Raw genomic sequence first — 18,110 nt, forward strand, 5'->3', positions numbered from 1 at the left:
TGAAAGACTTAATCAACAATTTTGAAAGGATTACTAATAAACTTAACATAAAAAATTATCTAAATCTAGAATGGTTTCTTGGGTATCATTTTTAACTCAAAAACATCAAGTTGTATGTTTAAAACAGGTCAATTACATTTTAGTCTATCGTTTAAATTTTAATGTCAATAATTGAATATTAAGAATGAAAATTTAACAAATTTACTCTATAAAACTAGGTAGCCTCTAAATCTTCAATGCAAAGCCTGTGTTTTTCTAAAATCTAGTATTACCTGGGCACTTTAATTCATCTGAATAGTCTCCACAGTCATTAGAGCCATCGCATATCCAGGTTGGCAGAACACACAGTGAGGTAGAATTACATCTTATAAACCCTGTGGTTTTCACTCCAAGTTTATAGAAATGTGTGCAGTCTGTGTTATCTAGAAGGAAGTAAACAAAAAATGAAAAAATACCTCATTTGCAAAGATTATGAGCCTTCTATGTAGGTCACAGAGATGAGAAAAGTTAACTTCATGTGAGGAAATAGATATGTAATTATCTTACACAACAGGGGTTAATTACAAACCAATTTTGGACAAAGTTCAGTAAAATCTTGCACAGTGTTCAATGCAATGCCAAAAGTGCCCAAGCATAAACAGACAAAAGGTAGTGGAATATCTTACTGCAATTCTTTTCATCTGAAGCATCTGCACAATCTATGTTCTGGTTGCATCGTGCTGATCTTGGAATGCAAGTCCCATCCGCACAGCGGAACTCAACCGTGGCACAGGTTGAAACTAGAAAAACAGGTAAATAAACAAATGGACAGATGGAACAGAATGACTCCTTGCTTTTACATTTTGATTATTTCAATATTTTATATAATTTTGTTCAGTTTTGCTTTTGTAACTCTGGGAAATCAAACTTGACCCCTGAACCCCACCTTCAAGCCCGGTTAGATGCCTCTTAAATGTCTTCCCCTATCACATAATTCTTCTCTCTGCTGTATTTAGCATATTGCATTGCTGCTGCCTGTTTAAGTACCGGAAGCCTCACTAACTAAATGTAAGCTTCATGAAAGCAATGACTATGCTGTGTTCATATCATATTGCTGTGGTAGTATCACCCTAGCACAGAGCCAAAATACAAAAAAGAATGTTGCTGGAAATTCTCTCTCCTTCCAACTTCAACAGTCCAAGGTTATGACAGTAGACAAATGCCTGATTAAATACCTACTGGGAAATCCCAACCTGGTTGCCAAAAAGTGAAGTATTTCCTGCTATGATGAGAGAGACAGAGTTAGAAACCAGGACATGAGATGAGCAGGGGGGAACCACTGAGCACTGGCTTTGTTTCTTGGAAGGAAAAGCTTACTACTACTGGAAAGTCATCTATGCTGTGTCATACTCTGTTATATGCCCATATCATCATTAATATTTAATATAAGAGGTAGAATGCCTCATGCCAAGGAACACATAAATGTGGCATTCCTTGTTATTATTGTTATAAAAGTCATCCAATTCTATGTTCTATTTAAATGAAAATTAGTTTTAATATGCTACTGTCATTATATAAACATATTTTTATATAAAATATCTTAATCAGATATTTCTAAGTTGCTTGCCCACTCATAATCATACAGTGGTTTCCAGTAAAATACTGTGCATGGTATGCTATGTATGTCAGATTAACTTAGGTGATATTTTTATTCCAAATTCAAATTTCTACAAGCTGATTATGCTAAAGAACAACCTGAAAGGCCTTTTGATTATGCCACTTTTACCAGTGTTGATATCTTAAAGAGCCTATTTAATTATAAATAGAAATTATATCAATTGTAAATACTTAAAATGCTATTTTAAAATATGCAGAATTTATTCAAGGATGTGTATGTTACTTGTATTTCATAATGTACTGTTCTTACTATATTGAAATGAATCTTAAAATTGCATACTTATCTGTTTAGATGATGATTAGAAAAAATGTTTTATTTACATTTTACAATTATAATTACTTCACTTTTTATTAAAAATGATATCATAGCATTTGAAATAGATAATGTTATTACAAGTAGAGATAAATACATTATTCTGAAACAGAAAAAAATAGGTTTTTTCTTTTACGTCTACAAAAGCAAAACCTCTTTTCCTTTGTATTACACTTCATATTCTATTTTTTCAATAAAAACATTAAATGTATTATATAACATAGAATATAATTATATCAATCATTTACATTTTTTTTTTTTGGCTTCACTGTCTATTGGCAGTTTCTTATTAACTTTGTTCCAAAAGGTTGCTCACAATCTCTTTTCAGAAGTAAGCCTATAATGGTTCATCTCATAATGCACTTGAGTTTCTATCTACTTGAAGTTAGAGTTTAGGATGCCAGGAAGATGCCAATGGGGACAATTGCAACTTATTTCACCATCACCATCTGCCTCCAATCTCCCACAGAGAATCCTCTGTCTGAGTGAGAAGTAGTGGCAGAGACGGTGAAGAGGCAAATGTGGGGAATGGCATTTTAGACAGTCAAGAAAGCTGGAGATTCAGAGATTTCACTGTAATGGGGTTAAAAAAAAAAAAAAAAAATCCTGGAAGTTCTGAGGTAACAGAAAAAGTAGAGCATAACTTGGGACAAGAGTGGAAGGACATACGGGACAAATGGAATACAGTCTTAGATCGAGTTCTGGAAACAAGAAAGAAAGAAAGAGAGGGTCTTAAACTAGATGAATAGAAACTAACTTTGAAGATCAGAAGAGTGGTCGGAAAGTAGTAATTAAAAAATATTAAAAAGCATAAGAATATAGATGAAGGAAGAAATTCAGAGGATAGAACAAAGAGTAGATTTGTAGGATGTATTTATTTTTTTCTCCTATTTTCCAAAATAACAATAGGGCTAACGAATCCTTGGGAGGAGAGCTGGTAGAGTGTGTGAGATGATCAGGTAGGAACAGATTGTCCCCTTGTACTTGATCCTGTCTTCAAACATTGCATTATTTTTACAGGGTTTGAGAACCACCAAAGAGTTAGGGAAGGCAATGAACGTTGTTGAAGAATTTTGTGAGCAGTAGGAGTGAGGTGATTGTGGGGAGTAATATCTCCTGCATTAACGGGCAAGAAAGGAGAATTGTGTGAGGAAAAAATAAATCTACAGAAATAGTAGGAACTTCATTAAATAAGTAAACACATCTCTTGTCAAAGCCTCTTTCTCTCTGTTGCCTCAACTATATTTCTTCTTCATTTTGTTTTGGTCAGTCAACTATTGAAATTTGTTTCATCCATATGGTGATTTTTGAGGAAGAAAGATACTGAAATCTTTAATTTGTCAAGTGAATATGGAAGTTTTCTGACAATGTTTCCTCAGGCTAAAAGTCCTGATAAAGAGAGAAAATAAAATAATATGGTCCAAATAAAGATAAGTCGAGGGAGAGATACTACACTTTTTCCTTCAGGTAATCTGAAAGAAAAAGTAAGCTTATGAAACATGAGTGAAAACACCCTACAGCCACACAAGGAATAGCAATGAGGCACTACAAAGGAAGATCTGTCAGGGATTGTGGGTCAAAAGTAGTAGCAAGAGAGAAAGTAAAACCACTCTCTCTCTCATATACTTTCTTAATTTTGCTATTTTTTCCACCTTCTTTTTAGCATGTCAACCAAAAATATTTAATGAAATTTGAAAGATTTAAAAATCAATGGTCTTTCTGTGGTTCTTAGGATGTTTCTTATAAATAACCTAAGTCAATTCTCTCTTCCAGCATCCCTTATCCAACTTGTAGCAAAGGGAAGCTGAAAAGGTGGGAAAAAAACCATTAAGTTTGCTCTCGTATCTCTCTTTCAATTACTTTCAAACAACGTCTTTTATTTAATTATTTAATTCACGCCTTAGGTTCTAAGGGTTCACAAATTCAGAAGGAATGCTGATTTATTCTCCAGCTATGTTTATCCTTTTCCTTTAGCTTATTGTTTATGGAATCTTTCAAAGGTTTGCTATGAACTTAGGAAAAAAAAAAATGCCAGTTCCCTTGCCTTTAGGGAGCAGCAGAACTGCTAGCTCCCCGGTCTACCTAAAAGTACTTCAGTGGCCCAAGAAATTTCACGTACTTCCTAAAGGGAGCAGTTTATGCTCATCTCAACAGGGAAGGAAGCATATTGTGCACTTTCCCTGAATATATTCACTCAACTTTCCATGCAACCCGAAGAGGAGTACAGAATGACAAACTTATGAACAACGCCTCATCTCCCCACCTCCAAATGACCTGACATCTAAAACTCTCAGTCATGAAAGGGCCTCTATAAAGGGGCAGTAAATTTAAAAAGGTTGAAGATTTGGCATTATTCTTTTCCCTCTAAAGAGAGGAAACCAAAAGCAATTCATTGCAACACCCTTTCTAGTCTGTAAATAGACTCTCTGCTCTTGTGAATTTTTTTTTAAAAAGTAATAATTACTACTGACATCTAAATTCAGCAAAGTATAATACTTCAGATAATTTACAGATGGCTCCTCCATAGACTCTTACCCCAGTCTATCAAAATTTCCTAGTTTATACTGACTTCCAATTATATCGCTTTATCTTTTACATCATGTTTTGATTAAAAGGTGATAGGTGATTTGCATGCCTGCATATATGCACAAAAATGCACTGCATCTCAACATTGCACTGACAATAGAAAGAGAGAAGGGGTAACTGGAAGAAAGGGCTTGGAAAGAGATTTCTGCTAATTCTCCTTGAGTTCTTATATATGCCTTTTCCTTTATCATCTTTTATGTACTATAAAGGAGATATTTGGTGGAGGAACATTTGATTAATATAGGTGTTTATCAGACAGCCTGGTTTATGGAATAGGGACCCAGGGAAGTCTTATTTCTATAGCTTGAAAGGTAATCCACAAGGACACTATGTTAATAAAATGAGAGAAAAATCAAAACTAAAAGATTCAGTTAAGAGTAACCCTTCATCTAAATAGCTATCCATTTGTTTATCCTAAAGGAGCTAGTCCATTGAATTGAATTCACAACTTCTAGTAAGTAATAAAGTGTATGCTTGTGCTTCCACAAGCAATTTTAATTTCAGATGCCCTGGATTTAACGCAATGAACTTTAAGGCATAGATGTTGCTTATTCATTTTTAAGATACCCAACTGTTATAATTTTATCATAAAAGAAGGTTATGGTAGAATCTCCCCTCGCAAAGGCACTGTTCTGTGCCCAAGAGTATGACTGAGAAAGTTATAACACAGAAATCAAGGGTTTAGACTAAAAAAGAAGAAATAACATTTTGAGTTATTTTATTGTTATTCAGCAGCTGGTATTGATATCATTAGGTAGAAAAAAATCTATCTATATTTTAGAAGACTTACTGCTTCAACCAGCCACATAAGAATTTAATAAACACTTACCACATATGAAGTATTATATTTCATAAACCCAAACAGACTAATTTATTTATCACTTTTGAAAACACACTTTCATTTCCAGAGAAAACTCATAGTAACATATTAACTTCCCATGGTTTCTTTTGATGAATCTTGCCTTAAAATCTATTTTCTGTATTTTTTGCTCAGTTTCTGCACATTATCTCTTGACAGCTTTACCTTTAACCTGGCTTAATGCCTATATTATATTTTCCTCTCCTGCTTACAAATAATTGACAGAATGTATCCATTTCTAGGTCTTCTCATTTCTTCTCCTCCTTTCTTCCAAATGTTAATTTATTTCCCTCTACCTACTTCCAGTATCTGACTACATTTTACCATTTGTAATCTTTTATGGATAGTATAATAGGTCACTTAATTGGCAAATGTAATTGGCTCTAAACTACAGTGTCAAACTTAGATGAAGATCTATGTAAGTGTTTCCCCAAAGTCACACTGTCTAAGGTGGCAGAGTAACTTTCCAACATTCCATAAAGCTACAAAATAATTTGCACACATTCTGCCCTCTTCTTCAACTCTGCATAGCCCTCTCATACAACTGTACTTCGTACCTTTCCTTTACCATCAATCTTTTCTAAAAACAATCTATATTTGCTGTCTTTATTCTCTCACCACCCATTTTCTGCCTTAACCCAATATGCTCTCGCTTTCCCCTACTATTTCACTGAATCAACACCAATGAATTTAATCAAGAAAGTATCTACCATTTGCCAGATACAATGGCTACCTCCAGTTCATGCCTGCCCTCTTGCCCTTTTTGTAGTATTTAAAAATGCTGAATGATCCTCCTTTCTTGAGAAAATAATTTCTTAAATGGATCTCTCTATTAGTCTTGCAGGAAACTTCTCATTTTCATATATAATTTGTTATTTCAATAAGTAATTTTGATGCACTCATTACTCCACACTTCCTCTGAGTTTTTTTTTTTCCTTAATGTGTTCCAAATCAATACTTCTGATCAATATCTATTACCTGAGTTCCAAATCTCTACCTATGTACAAGCCTGTGAAACAGCTTCATTCAGATGTCTTCAAGTGCTCCAACCACAGAATGCACACTATCCTTATTGTCTTATCCTCATTGCCACGCAAACGTTATTATTATAGGTTTCATTAACACAATCCTATTCTTTTCTTTCCTTTCTACAATGTAAATTTGATTATATTTGGCCTGCTTTAAATCTTCAGTGACTCTCTGGTGACTAGAAGATAAAGTCTGAGTTACTTCACATGGCACAAATTGCACCTTCATGCCCTGGCTCCTTCCTGCACCTTCTCTGTTTTTACCTCTTATATGCAATCTGTCTCTGACTATATCAGATTACTTTCAGTTTCAGTGCTAGTCCCTCTACTTGGAATTCTCTTTTGTTTCATTGATTCTACCTTATTTTTAGTTTAAGACTCACTTTAAATTCAGTATAGTCTATGAAAACTTTGACGATACCTCCAAGCCAAAAAACAAAAAATATATATGGTGTTCTTATGTGTGCAATCACAGCACCTTATACATATCTTCATCTGTTTACATGGTTGTCTTAGAGTTAGAATTTGATATTATTATGTACAGGTACATGTCTCATGAATTTTGTGTCTCGAACTTTAATGAGTTGCACTCAATAAAGTGTGTTCATTGAATGCAAAGACATTAAAGTGATAATGTTTTAGAGATATCTGTTGGGTCCAGATTTAAGAAGCCTTTCAATGTCAGACTAAAACTTAGCAATTATTCTGCAAACATTGGTATTCCATGAAAGTTTTCTTTATCAGTGAAATATACATATTTTACAGCCAGTGCTAACATAGCATTCATTATTGCCAAATAATACTCTTCTAAGCTTATTTAATATTGTTATTCTCATTTAATTGTTTTTCCTACCTTGCTGTTTGGAAAACTGAGACACAGATTACTTAAGTGTCATATCCAAATGTATACAGTAAGTGTTGGGGCAGCAGTTGTTTCTAACTCAGGTAGTTTGGCATGATCATCTATCCCAATAGTCACTTTGGGAAAATGTTAAACAGTATTAGCATGACTCATGACATAGGAATGAGCTGGAAAAAGTATAGGCAGGGAAACCAGGTAGAGGGATACTCTGTTAATTCAGGCTTAAAGTGGATTGAAATGGGAGTTATTTCAAAGAACTGGAAGATGTGTTGATGATTGGATGTGTGGGAAGGAGAAATTAAGGAGACCATCAAGGTTTCCTGTACAGTGGTTAGGAAAATGTGATCACAGGTAAAACAGAGAACTAAGGAATAAAGGGGAACATTTTTGAAGCAGAAAATTCAATATTACACATTCTGGTAGAAATGTTCAAATCCAGGAAGGTAGAACTGAAGAGGTGAAGAATTATAAGAGTTTTAAAGTGAGCAAAGGAGTAGAAAACAGAGAACATAGAGCTTTCAAGTAACTTTAGTAACTCCATTCCAACAGCATTCACCGAAGTGCGATCCATAGGTGTTACTAGATGTTATACACCATAGAACTCTCAGAAACAAATGTTGGAAAAGTTCATGAAACACTTAGCACATGAATGCTCCTAGACTGATGGAACAAGTACTTACCTTTACAATCTAATTCATCAGAGTTGTCTCCGCAGTCATTTTCTCCATCACATAACTTGCCAAGTGGAATGCAACGGCGATTATAGCAAGGTTTGAAGCCCCTTCGACAGCTTCTGTTTTCTTATAAATAAAAGTAGAAACTCATAACTAGAGATCATATAGAAGTATTTGTACAAAATGAAAATCACAGATAATATTTCATTCATAATGACTGGATTATAGATCTATAAAACAAGTGCTGTTCTTTACAAAAGCTCTGGATTAGAATGTTTATGTATTGTCAAAGAGTAGTTCATTCAGCAAGGGCCCTTTTTGGCTTAGTGTTTTAACTTTAGTGATACATGCTTGGAGATCTTTCCAAGTTATACCCACGTTATTGTTTCTGGTACTTCTGTCAAGTAGCACAGAAATAAACATATATCACATATTCAATTCTGGAGAAATAAATATGTACCTCAGAAATAACAGAAACACTCCAACACCCGTTTCCTATATCCTTTGCATCTATCTGTAAGGATTTTATAACAAGGAAAAAAAAAAAAACAACCAAGCATGTATTCCCGAATTAGTGTCTCACTGAGTCATCTAAATATCAATAAATTTCTCTTAAAAATCAACTTATCTACAGAATTCCCTGAAAAAGAATTACCTTCTGAGTTTGATAACCATTATGAAGGCTTCTTGACATTCTCTGATCTGTGGCAGAAGCTACCACTTACAATAAAAATAGCTGCAATGTATTAAATGCCAGCTTTGCCCCAGGCTCTGTGGTGAGTATATGTAGATAAATACTCAATGGTTTAGTGCTGTCAACTACCATAAGAGCTACTTGTTTCATAGCAGAAAACTAAAACATAGAGAAGTGAGTTATGTTGCTTATCCTAGTCACACTAGGGTTTTCATAGTAGGCTAGTTATATTAGCAGGTTTGAGAACAAAGATTTAACCTCTGATGTGAGTCCAAAGCCCATAATCTACACCAGGGATTGGCATACTATTGCCCATAGGCCAGCTCTAGCCTGTGAGACTGTTTTTGTATGGTTCTTGAACTAAGAATAGTTTTTACATTTTTAAAGGATGGTAGATAGTACATCTATGGTAGATTGTACATGACCCACAAACCCTAACATATTTACTAGATGAACGTTTACAGAAAATGTTTGTCAACTCCCGCTCTAAATGAGTATCACTGACTTCTGCAATGATAAATATAATATGAACTACAATCTCAAGTCAACGTATAGTAAATGCAAACTGGTGAGTTTATTACAATAAAATTTTATATGCTTTAATATTTTTATATTGTGTAGAATATAGCCATTCATTAAAGTGAATATGTTTTTTGAGGTAAATTTCTTTGAGGCATTGGTTACAGATCAATTATGGAGAAATTATATTAGACTCTGATTTTAAATGATGGTGTGTTATTATGTAATATAGAAGGGCAAGAGGACTGTCTGTGGATCTCACAGATTCTGTCTTCCTCTTGTTCGAAATTTTCTTTAATTATTCAGATGTAATTATTAATCAGATGATGGAATAGAGGAGAAAAGTAGATATAAAATATAGCAATTTCAGATACAGATTCCTAAATTTTGCATAGCACACGATCCCAATGCTATTGGATTTTTAGGATTAAAAATATGTCAGAGCAATTTTTTAAAAATCTGGATCAAATATACAATGATTATCAATGATTACGCAAAGACAAATTTCCAGGAAAAATATTGTCGCAATGAAGGGCAATCTCAGTTGCTTACTAGAGTAGAAAAGTCAGTCTCTACTCCTGAGTGAGGGTAGAGGTCAACTATCATTTGGTGTTGCCAACAGAAACACAGCTCGTGGAATTCTATGTTTGATGTGGACTATGCCTAAGGCAGTGAGTCTTTCCACCAAAGGACACTAGCTCCCGTGCTAATCCTGGAGACAGAAATAAAATCGACAAGACTTGATAACAACCCAACCATGTGCTATTGCATATAGCCTGTAATACCCAAAAATCACTGATATTTCTTAGTTACATTTTAAGGAAAGTATGCCTAAAAACTATTGTTAAAGATGAATAACTAGGGAGTTCAAAGGATTAACTCCTACTTTTAAAAATATTCATTTTCTGGCTGGGTGTGGTGCTTAGACCTGGTATCCTAGCACTTCGTGAGGCTGAGGTGGGAGGGCTGCTTGAGCCCAGGAGTTTGAGACCAGTCTGGGCAACATAATGAGACCACATCTCTTTTTACAAAAAATCTATTTTGTGGATAGAAAATCATGAGGACCACGAGGAAATTATTCAGTGAATATCATGGCTACCAAATAGGAGATAAAGTGCCTCATTTTAATACAAGCAGAGCCATGTCAATTGCCTTAGATCAACAGGTTAATGAGAGACATTAAAGAAATTATCTACATAAACCAAACAGAGACAAGCAACAAGCTAACCAGAAACTGTAAAAAGAATCAGAAAACGTTATCTGAAGTGAGCAAACCCCATATTGGACACTTACCACAGTAAAGCAGTTTTTCATCTGATTTATCCTTACAATGGGGAATGCCATCACAGGTGAGCTGGTAGTCAACACACTCACCATTTCCACATTCAAATTCTGAATAAATGTTGCAGGAGGAATTTTTAGCTGAAAAAAAAAATAATGCTTTTGTGCAATGGGAAATATTTTTTGAAAGCATTACAATTATTTTTCTTAATTTTAATTATAAAGATAAACTAAAATTTATCAAAATGTAAAATTAAAGAGCAATAGTTTATAATATTTCTTTACAAAAACTTAAGATCTCAATAATAATTTTTAAAAGGAGCCAGTTAAATAAGCTCTGTATATACTGAAAGTATTTTTGTATTTTCTTAGTGTAATCTATTACATATTTTAATATACTAATACTAATTTTTCAATGTGATAGTATTTTTCAGTTCATAGAGTACTCATTTCTGAATGTGTGATATGAATCATCTCAGTCAAATGAATAGTCCCTACTATTTCATACCTTCTGGTCTTCCTCTCTAACTATCTTCTGATGAAATCTCAGTAGCAAGTTATATTGTTTGAAAACATTAGAATTATTAAAATCATTCTCATCAGCCACATGTCCAATCCATGTGTGGGAAGTCCCAAGGAGTAGGCCCTTTCTTGCTACCATACATGACCAGCACCTACTCCACGAAATGCACAGAATCGGTGGGATGAAGTGCTGGAGGACAATGGCCAAGTGGAAAACATGTGCACCTGATGCTATGGACTCCAACTGACCACAGTCAGACAGTCTCATTTCTAAATCTCAGAATTTTTATTAGAAATTAAAAGTTTGAGTTTTAGGTGATTTGTCCTAATTTGTAAGAGAAGAGTCTCAAAGTAGATAAAAAGTCTTTTCCACAGGTTAGTTTCATCCTCATAATGGCAGCATGTGATCTGTAATTTGAAGGGTCTCTATTGAGGGCAATGGACTTATTTTTATTCTTCACTAATTTTGGGGATGTGCTGCCTACTTGCAAGTATGTACTCACGTCATTGCTTGCTGATCAATTGTACATTTAAATCCAGTTGTATTAATTATGTTGGAGATAAGTAGAATGCATTCATCTTTGCTAATGAAAGAATATGGCTTAATTTTATAATTTAGTGTCAATTTGTGAGCTTTATTTCAGGAATATTCAATTAAACAGCCACTAATACTATTTGAAGTTTCCAAGGTTTTATTTCTTTATTATTCCTAGAATTTTATCAATTTAGCAGAGGATCTATTTATCTAAGACTTCTCTTTTTTTATTAGGTCAGCTTTTATTTTAGATTTATGGGGTACATGTGCAGGTTTGTCACATGGGTTTATTGCATGATACTGAGCTTTAGATATGATTGATCCTATCACCCAGGTACTGAGCATAGTACCAATAGCTAGTTTTTTAACCCCTTCCTCCTTCTCTCCCCACTCTAATAGACTCAAATGTCCATTGTTGCCATCTTTATGTCCGTGAATACTGAATGTTTAGCTCCCAGTTATAAATTAGAACATGTGGTATTTGGTTTTCTGTTCCTGAGTCATATTTGACTTCATATTTAATTCTTTCAATGATAACAACATTTTCCAAAGATATTTTTTTTTTTTGAGACAGAGTCTCGCTCTTGTTACCCAGGCTGGAGTGCAATGGCGCGATCTCGGCTCACCACAACCTCCGCCTCCTGGGTTCAGGCAATTCTCCTGCCTCAGCCTCCTGAGTAGCTGGGATTACAGGCACGTGCCATCATGCCCAGCTAATTTTTTGTATTTTTAGTAGAGACGTGGTTTCACCATGTTGACCAGGATGGTCTCGATCTCTTGACCTCATGATCCACCCGCCTCGGCCTCCCAAAGTGCTGGGATTACAGGCTTGAGCCACTGCGCCTGGATTTTTTTTTTTTTTTTTTTTTTTTTTAATCTCGGTGCAGTCTAAGCTTCATTGATCAGCCATTGGCTAAAGCAGAATGCCATTTTAGACAAGGTAGCAAAGAATTTAAAACTGAAAATATTATTAAATTTTAAAAAATTAAAAGGGTACTAACATTGCTAAGTACAACCAACTTCGTATAGAACAAAATTCAGCAACTTATTGAAAGTCTATTGACATTCCTGACTTATGTTGCCTATTTTATGTATATCTTATTTACTGTCTCTTTTCCAATGAAAAAGTACTTGTTATGATGGAAAAGGCCATATTTAATCTTTTATAATCTTAATGCCTTTGGGAAAAGAGACAAAAACTATTCAAAGATAAAAACATTTTTTGCATATGCAAAAACAAATGGTGTATGAATACAATTCTTCCTCAGGTATGCTCATTTGATGAAATAGTGTTGTTTTCTGCTTCTTTCTGGAAACATGGTGGGACATGTTTCATCTAATTATATTTACTGTATCTATTTCTGTTATAGATTACAATATGATTAGCAATGTTGTATGCAAGGGAACTGCCTAATCTTCTTGTCAACAGTTATGACAACAAGTGGTTTTCCCTCCTTTGCCCTCAGGTAGGGGTTAGTACATGGCCTTTCACCCCTTTAATGCTGCCATTAACATTCATAAACCGCTCTTGGTAAAATTACTCAGATGAGGACACAGATTTGGCAGAAACATTCTCATGTCCTAAAGATGAATTTGACAAGAAGCCAAGACTTACTTTCTAATGTCTCTGCTGAACTACAGGGTTTCAATATGAATGCACGATGGATGTCGTCTGCCTCTATAACAGATTGTCAGCTCTGAGGAATTCAATATCACTCTACAGTTCTATGTGAATACAATCATGCTTGTTTAAAATGACAGTTTTCTTCCTGATTCATTTCCTCTCATCAATAGAGAGAAGCTTAGTAGGGACAGTTGTATTGAATTTATTACGCAGCAAGGACAGACCTCTACCATACAGAAATAAGCTTTGCAGTTTTGACTAAAGGCATGGCTTCACTACTAGCCTGCAGTGACCTGTGAAAGAAACATGAGTGATTCTAATGCATGGCTAACACTCCAGGCTTACAGATGGCATCAGATCCAGACCATTACAGCTGAAACCACAAAGGCAAACTGAAAGCGTTTAGGCAATTGCCTAAGCCATTCAGAGAAATGTTAAGTGACAAAGAAATATGGGAATTTATGGCCCTAAATATGGAAATTGGCCATCTGCATTTAAAATTTTGACCAATTGCATCATACTCTCATTTGCTTTGGCACAGTCTTAAGTACAATAACTTTCACTTTTTTTTTTTTTTTTTTGCTAAGAGGTGCCCTTTTGGGTTGTCATATCAATTTGCACAGTGAGAAAATATGTCTCTGTTTCTTTGTATATGGCATAATAGTTTTCAAGATAAATAAAATTATGCCCCAGCACTTGCATTAAGGAGAATGTAAGAGAGAACTTTCTTTCAGTGGAAAGAGAATTTTAAAAAAGACTGAAGATGAAGATGAAAAATACTGACTTTTATAATGCAGACATAACCAACTCTGTTAATTTTCTGAATGAAAAGATATGAGATGAGGATATATTAATAGATGAGGAGAGAAAAAAATATATCAAATATGACATATCCTGAGAGTGAGTTCACCGATTTCTAACAAAATTCTTGTCTCCTAACTTATACACAAATTGTCTTAATGTTAAAAGGAAATTAACCTTTTAAAATTTTGACTGCTAATTTTCCATGGCAATATTGAAACACTTGAACCCTGATTTATTTTGAAAACAGTTTTGGAAACTTAGCTGTTGATAAGTGTATATTGTAATGGTACTAATTAAAGATTATAATGCCTTTGGGAGGTATAAACATCATGCAAGGCTGCAATGTTACATTCTTAATTAACAGTTTGGAAATGATTACAAATAAGCCGCATGAACCATTCTCTCTCATTTACATACTGTGATGGACTGTGAGTGGTTTTACTGCAAGGCTACTGATATACTGCCTTTATACTAGTTTATTCCAACTTCAATTACTTTTGGTATTGATTGAATTCACAAAGACACAACTGGAATTTTTCAGATGATCATTGTGTGCAGACACTTCTCTATCTAGTCCCAACACTTTCTAGTGTACAACTAGAAAATTTACCCCAGAAGGGTAAAACGTGTTACCATTTTGGTTATCATTATCTAGCACATGGTGCTATAACTAAGCAGAACAGTGAACTCGGTTTTCTTTAGAATGCAGAGATAACCTTACTGAGCTTCTAATATTGGAAGACAGTACAACTTCATAAATATACTAATATGATTCCAGTTATGTGTGTGAAACTTGGAACAGATACGTCACGTTATATTTCAATTCTCTTTACTTACTCACACATCTGTTGTCCTCCAGCAATATTCGGTCCCCTCTGCAGGAACAATTCACTCTCCCATTGGGAGTTAAAAGGCACAGGTCATGGCAACCTCCGTTTAATAATGCACATGGAGAAAGTTCACCTACAATAAAAAGGCTTCATTGGTAACATTTTATACTGAATTCCTAATCTATGTTCCATGTATATTAATAGTAAACTATCAGACTGCCTCAATCTCTCAATAATATATCATTAAAAAGGAACATTCAGGACTTTTGAAAATCTGAGCATTCCTAAGGTTAAGTACATTGGAAAATATGTAATACTAATCAAATCTTCCTAACACATTTGATACCATGGCATCAAATAAACTGGTTCTGCTAGAAACAGCATTGATACTGCAAACCGCAATTCTGTAAGCACTGCATTGATTAAAGAACCGTTAAGCCCAGATGCGAAGTTTATCTATTAAGTATAATTTTCATGGAAACAACTTGGTTTGAAAGTTCAAAGATGTGAAAAGTGAGAGTGAAATAAGATTTTTAGAACAAATAGCTAAAAATGAAGTGTTCATTTTTAGTTTCCACCAAATATGGTGGAAAATTACGCAATATAGAATTGACTTGAATATTTCAGATAATTTCAAAATATTGAACAGCCAAATCTTAAACACTATTCCTAAGAACTATAAGAAAACAAAATCCACAGTCCTAGTAACAAAACATAAGAAAACATTTTTTAAAAGAAAAAGCAAAATCCAACTGTTACTAGAAAACAAATACAATTTTAGAGGTCAGAGGCTATACAGTTAGAATACACATTTGCTTTCTATTATAACTTACAGCTATTGGTGTCATTGGCAACAGCTATGATTCCCATTGGCTGATGTGGAATATCGGAACGAAGGATTTTTGTATCTCCCCCTGTGTACTTGTTGGACCGCAGGATAGCTCTTCTTCCCCAGTCTGACCAGAATATATAATTGTCATAAACAGCCAAGCTGAGGAAAGTTCCTGGCCCGGATTTCACTATCACCTGCAATAAAATAAAATATCATATTTTTATGATGAATGGGTAGATATTTACACATCCACGCCCATTTTTGCTTCAAAAAATGAAAATTAAGATTAGTTGGATTTAATTAATAGAAATCATCAGAGAAAAATAACATTTTATTAATGAATTATGACAACATGCTTTATATTTTATTTAAAATGTGGTAGTCATTATTAGTGCTTGCAATGTGTTTACATAATACTTCAAGTATACTTTTATTTAATGATCCAATTTGTATAACAAGTGTATTACTTGGTATTATAAACAGAAATCAACAGGCTAAAAATATTAGACAAAGATTATCAACATTTATTAATCTTTAGTAAAAAATCACCAGACACATACCAGATGGTCATTAAGTTCTCAGAACTACATATGGAATATAAAGAAACATAAGATCTAGGCTCTTTCTTCAGGAAGTTCACAGCATGAGTGAATCAACTAGTTATATACGTCTGAGAATAAACGTTTAGAAGTAAAGATCCTACTTTCACTCAGATAAAAGGAACTAGATTTATCTTTTGATCTAAAACAACTACACAACAGCAAAATATAGAAAACAAGTCTTTTCAACACATTGCACATCAGGAAATGGAAGGTAGCGATTCCTGAGTAATAGGAAATACTGGGTACATCCTATGGCATCCACCATTTTCCAGAGAGAGATTACAGGTGGCAGCACACAGGGAACAGAAACAGAGCCCAGATAATTCCATGAATAAAAGTTATGGGAAGTGAAAGTTATGGGAAAGTTATGGGTTGCTGTACCTCACGGGGCAAGAGGGTCAAGAGAACAGAGGTCAGCAGAGAGAACTGTGGGTATTTGAAAAGAGTCCTCCTGGAGCATTCAGTCAAGTACTGGCAAGTGCATGTACATGTGTGCCAGCCATCTCCTCCAGGCTGGTGAAAGCACCACTGGAAAGGATAACAGAGGAATCCCCAAGTTCACATGGGTCCAGAAATCATGTCTGTTAACACCAACCAGATGTAAAAACCTTCTAATTCATGAGACTCTGAGTAGAGTACTCAGTAGGGTCTGCCTTAGCAGTGGGGAATTATTACCCTAGACTAAATAAACTTTGTTCTCATCTTCTCTAACAAATCATAAAAGCCAAACCAGAAAAGTGCAAACTCTTTCCAACTAGCTTAACTGTCAATAATTTTTTTAAGGATATAAAAATGTATACCAGCAAACTACTATGCAAGGAAAATATGAAAAGGAAGAAAATCCTCAAATAAATGACTTCTGCTTTAACTTTAAGAAACTAGAATAAAGGACATTTAAACTCAAAGTAACAAAAAGAAGAAACTAAAGAAGTGAAATTAAAAAAAAATAGAAAACAGAAAAACAATAGAGAAAAATCAGTAAAACAAAAAACTGGGTTTTTCATATTAATAAGATGGTTAATACATCATGATAAAATTAGATCTGTCCCAAATACTACCTGATTTAATATTAAAAAGTCAATCAGCATAATTCGGCATAATGGCTGACTAAAGAAGAAAATTCATATACATGTCTCAACACATGCAGAATAATTATTTGATAAGATGTAGCTTTATTCCTGACAAAAAATCAGAATAAAAAATATGAATAGAAGTAAAACAAGAAACAAAGCAGGAGTAATCACTCTCACTATTTCTTTTTAACATTATTATAACTAGTATAATAAGGCAAAAAATAAAATAAAATGAAAAGAATCTACATGGGAAAAGAGAAGCCAAACTGTATTTATTTGCAGGTGACTAAATCCGCTACATAAAACATTTAACGGAATCTACAAAAAAAAAAAAAAAAAAAAAAAACTGCTAGAATGAAAAAATGAATTTAGTAAAATGGCTAACACTAAAAGACTGGTCATACTAAGTGTTGGAAATAATGTAGAAGAACTTGCAAGAATGTAAAACCATTCAACTAATTTGGGGGAAAAATCACGTTTTCTTAAAAGGTTAAAAATACAGCTAGCACCAGGCACAGTGGCTCACACCTATATTACCAGCACTTTGGTAGTCTGAGGTGGGTGGATCACCTGAGGTCAGGAGTTTGACACCAGTCTGGCCAACATGATGAAACCCCATCTATACTAAAAATACAAAAAATAGCTACATGTGGTGGCAGGTGCCTGTAATCCCAGCTACTCAGGTGCCTGAGCCAGGAGAATTGCTTAAACCCAGGAGGCAGAGGTTTCAGTGAGCCGACATCCTGCCATTGCACTCTAGCCTGGGCAACAAGACCAAAACTCCTGAAAGAAAGAAGGAAAGAAGGAAAGAAGGAA

General features: G+C 34.4%; 1 protein-coding gene across 2 annotated transcripts in view; it reads right to left on the minus strand.

Annotated features, from left to right (window-relative positions):
* The window catches only part of LRP1B (LDL receptor related protein 1B), a 1,894,725-nt gene that overhangs the window by 286,636 nt on the left and 1,589,979 nt on the right, over nt 1-18,110 (minus strand). For both annotated transcript variants that reach the window (XM_032286208.1, XM_032286207.1), the window contains exons 44-49: nt 15,621-15,813; nt 14,795-14,920; nt 10,485-10,613; nt 7,985-8,104; nt 666-779; nt 273-422 (exon numbers count right to left, since the gene is read on the minus strand). In XM_032286208.1, the coding sequence (XP_032142099.1) occupies nt 273-422; nt 666-779; nt 7,985-8,104; nt 10,485-10,613; nt 14,795-14,920; nt 15,621-15,813 (832 nt within the window). The remainder of the gene's footprint in view (nt 1-272; nt 423-665; nt 780-7,984; nt 8,105-10,484; nt 10,614-14,794; nt 14,921-15,620; nt 15,814-18,110) is intronic.

Source organism: Sapajus apella, unplaced genomic scaffold (assembly GCF_009761245.1).
Source record: "Sapajus apella isolate SASKATOON/1434 unplaced genomic scaffold, GSC_monkey_1.0 scaffold18, whole genome shotgun sequence".
NCBI classification, from domain to species: domain Eukaryota; kingdom Metazoa; phylum Chordata; class Mammalia; order Primates; family Cebidae; genus Sapajus; species Sapajus apella.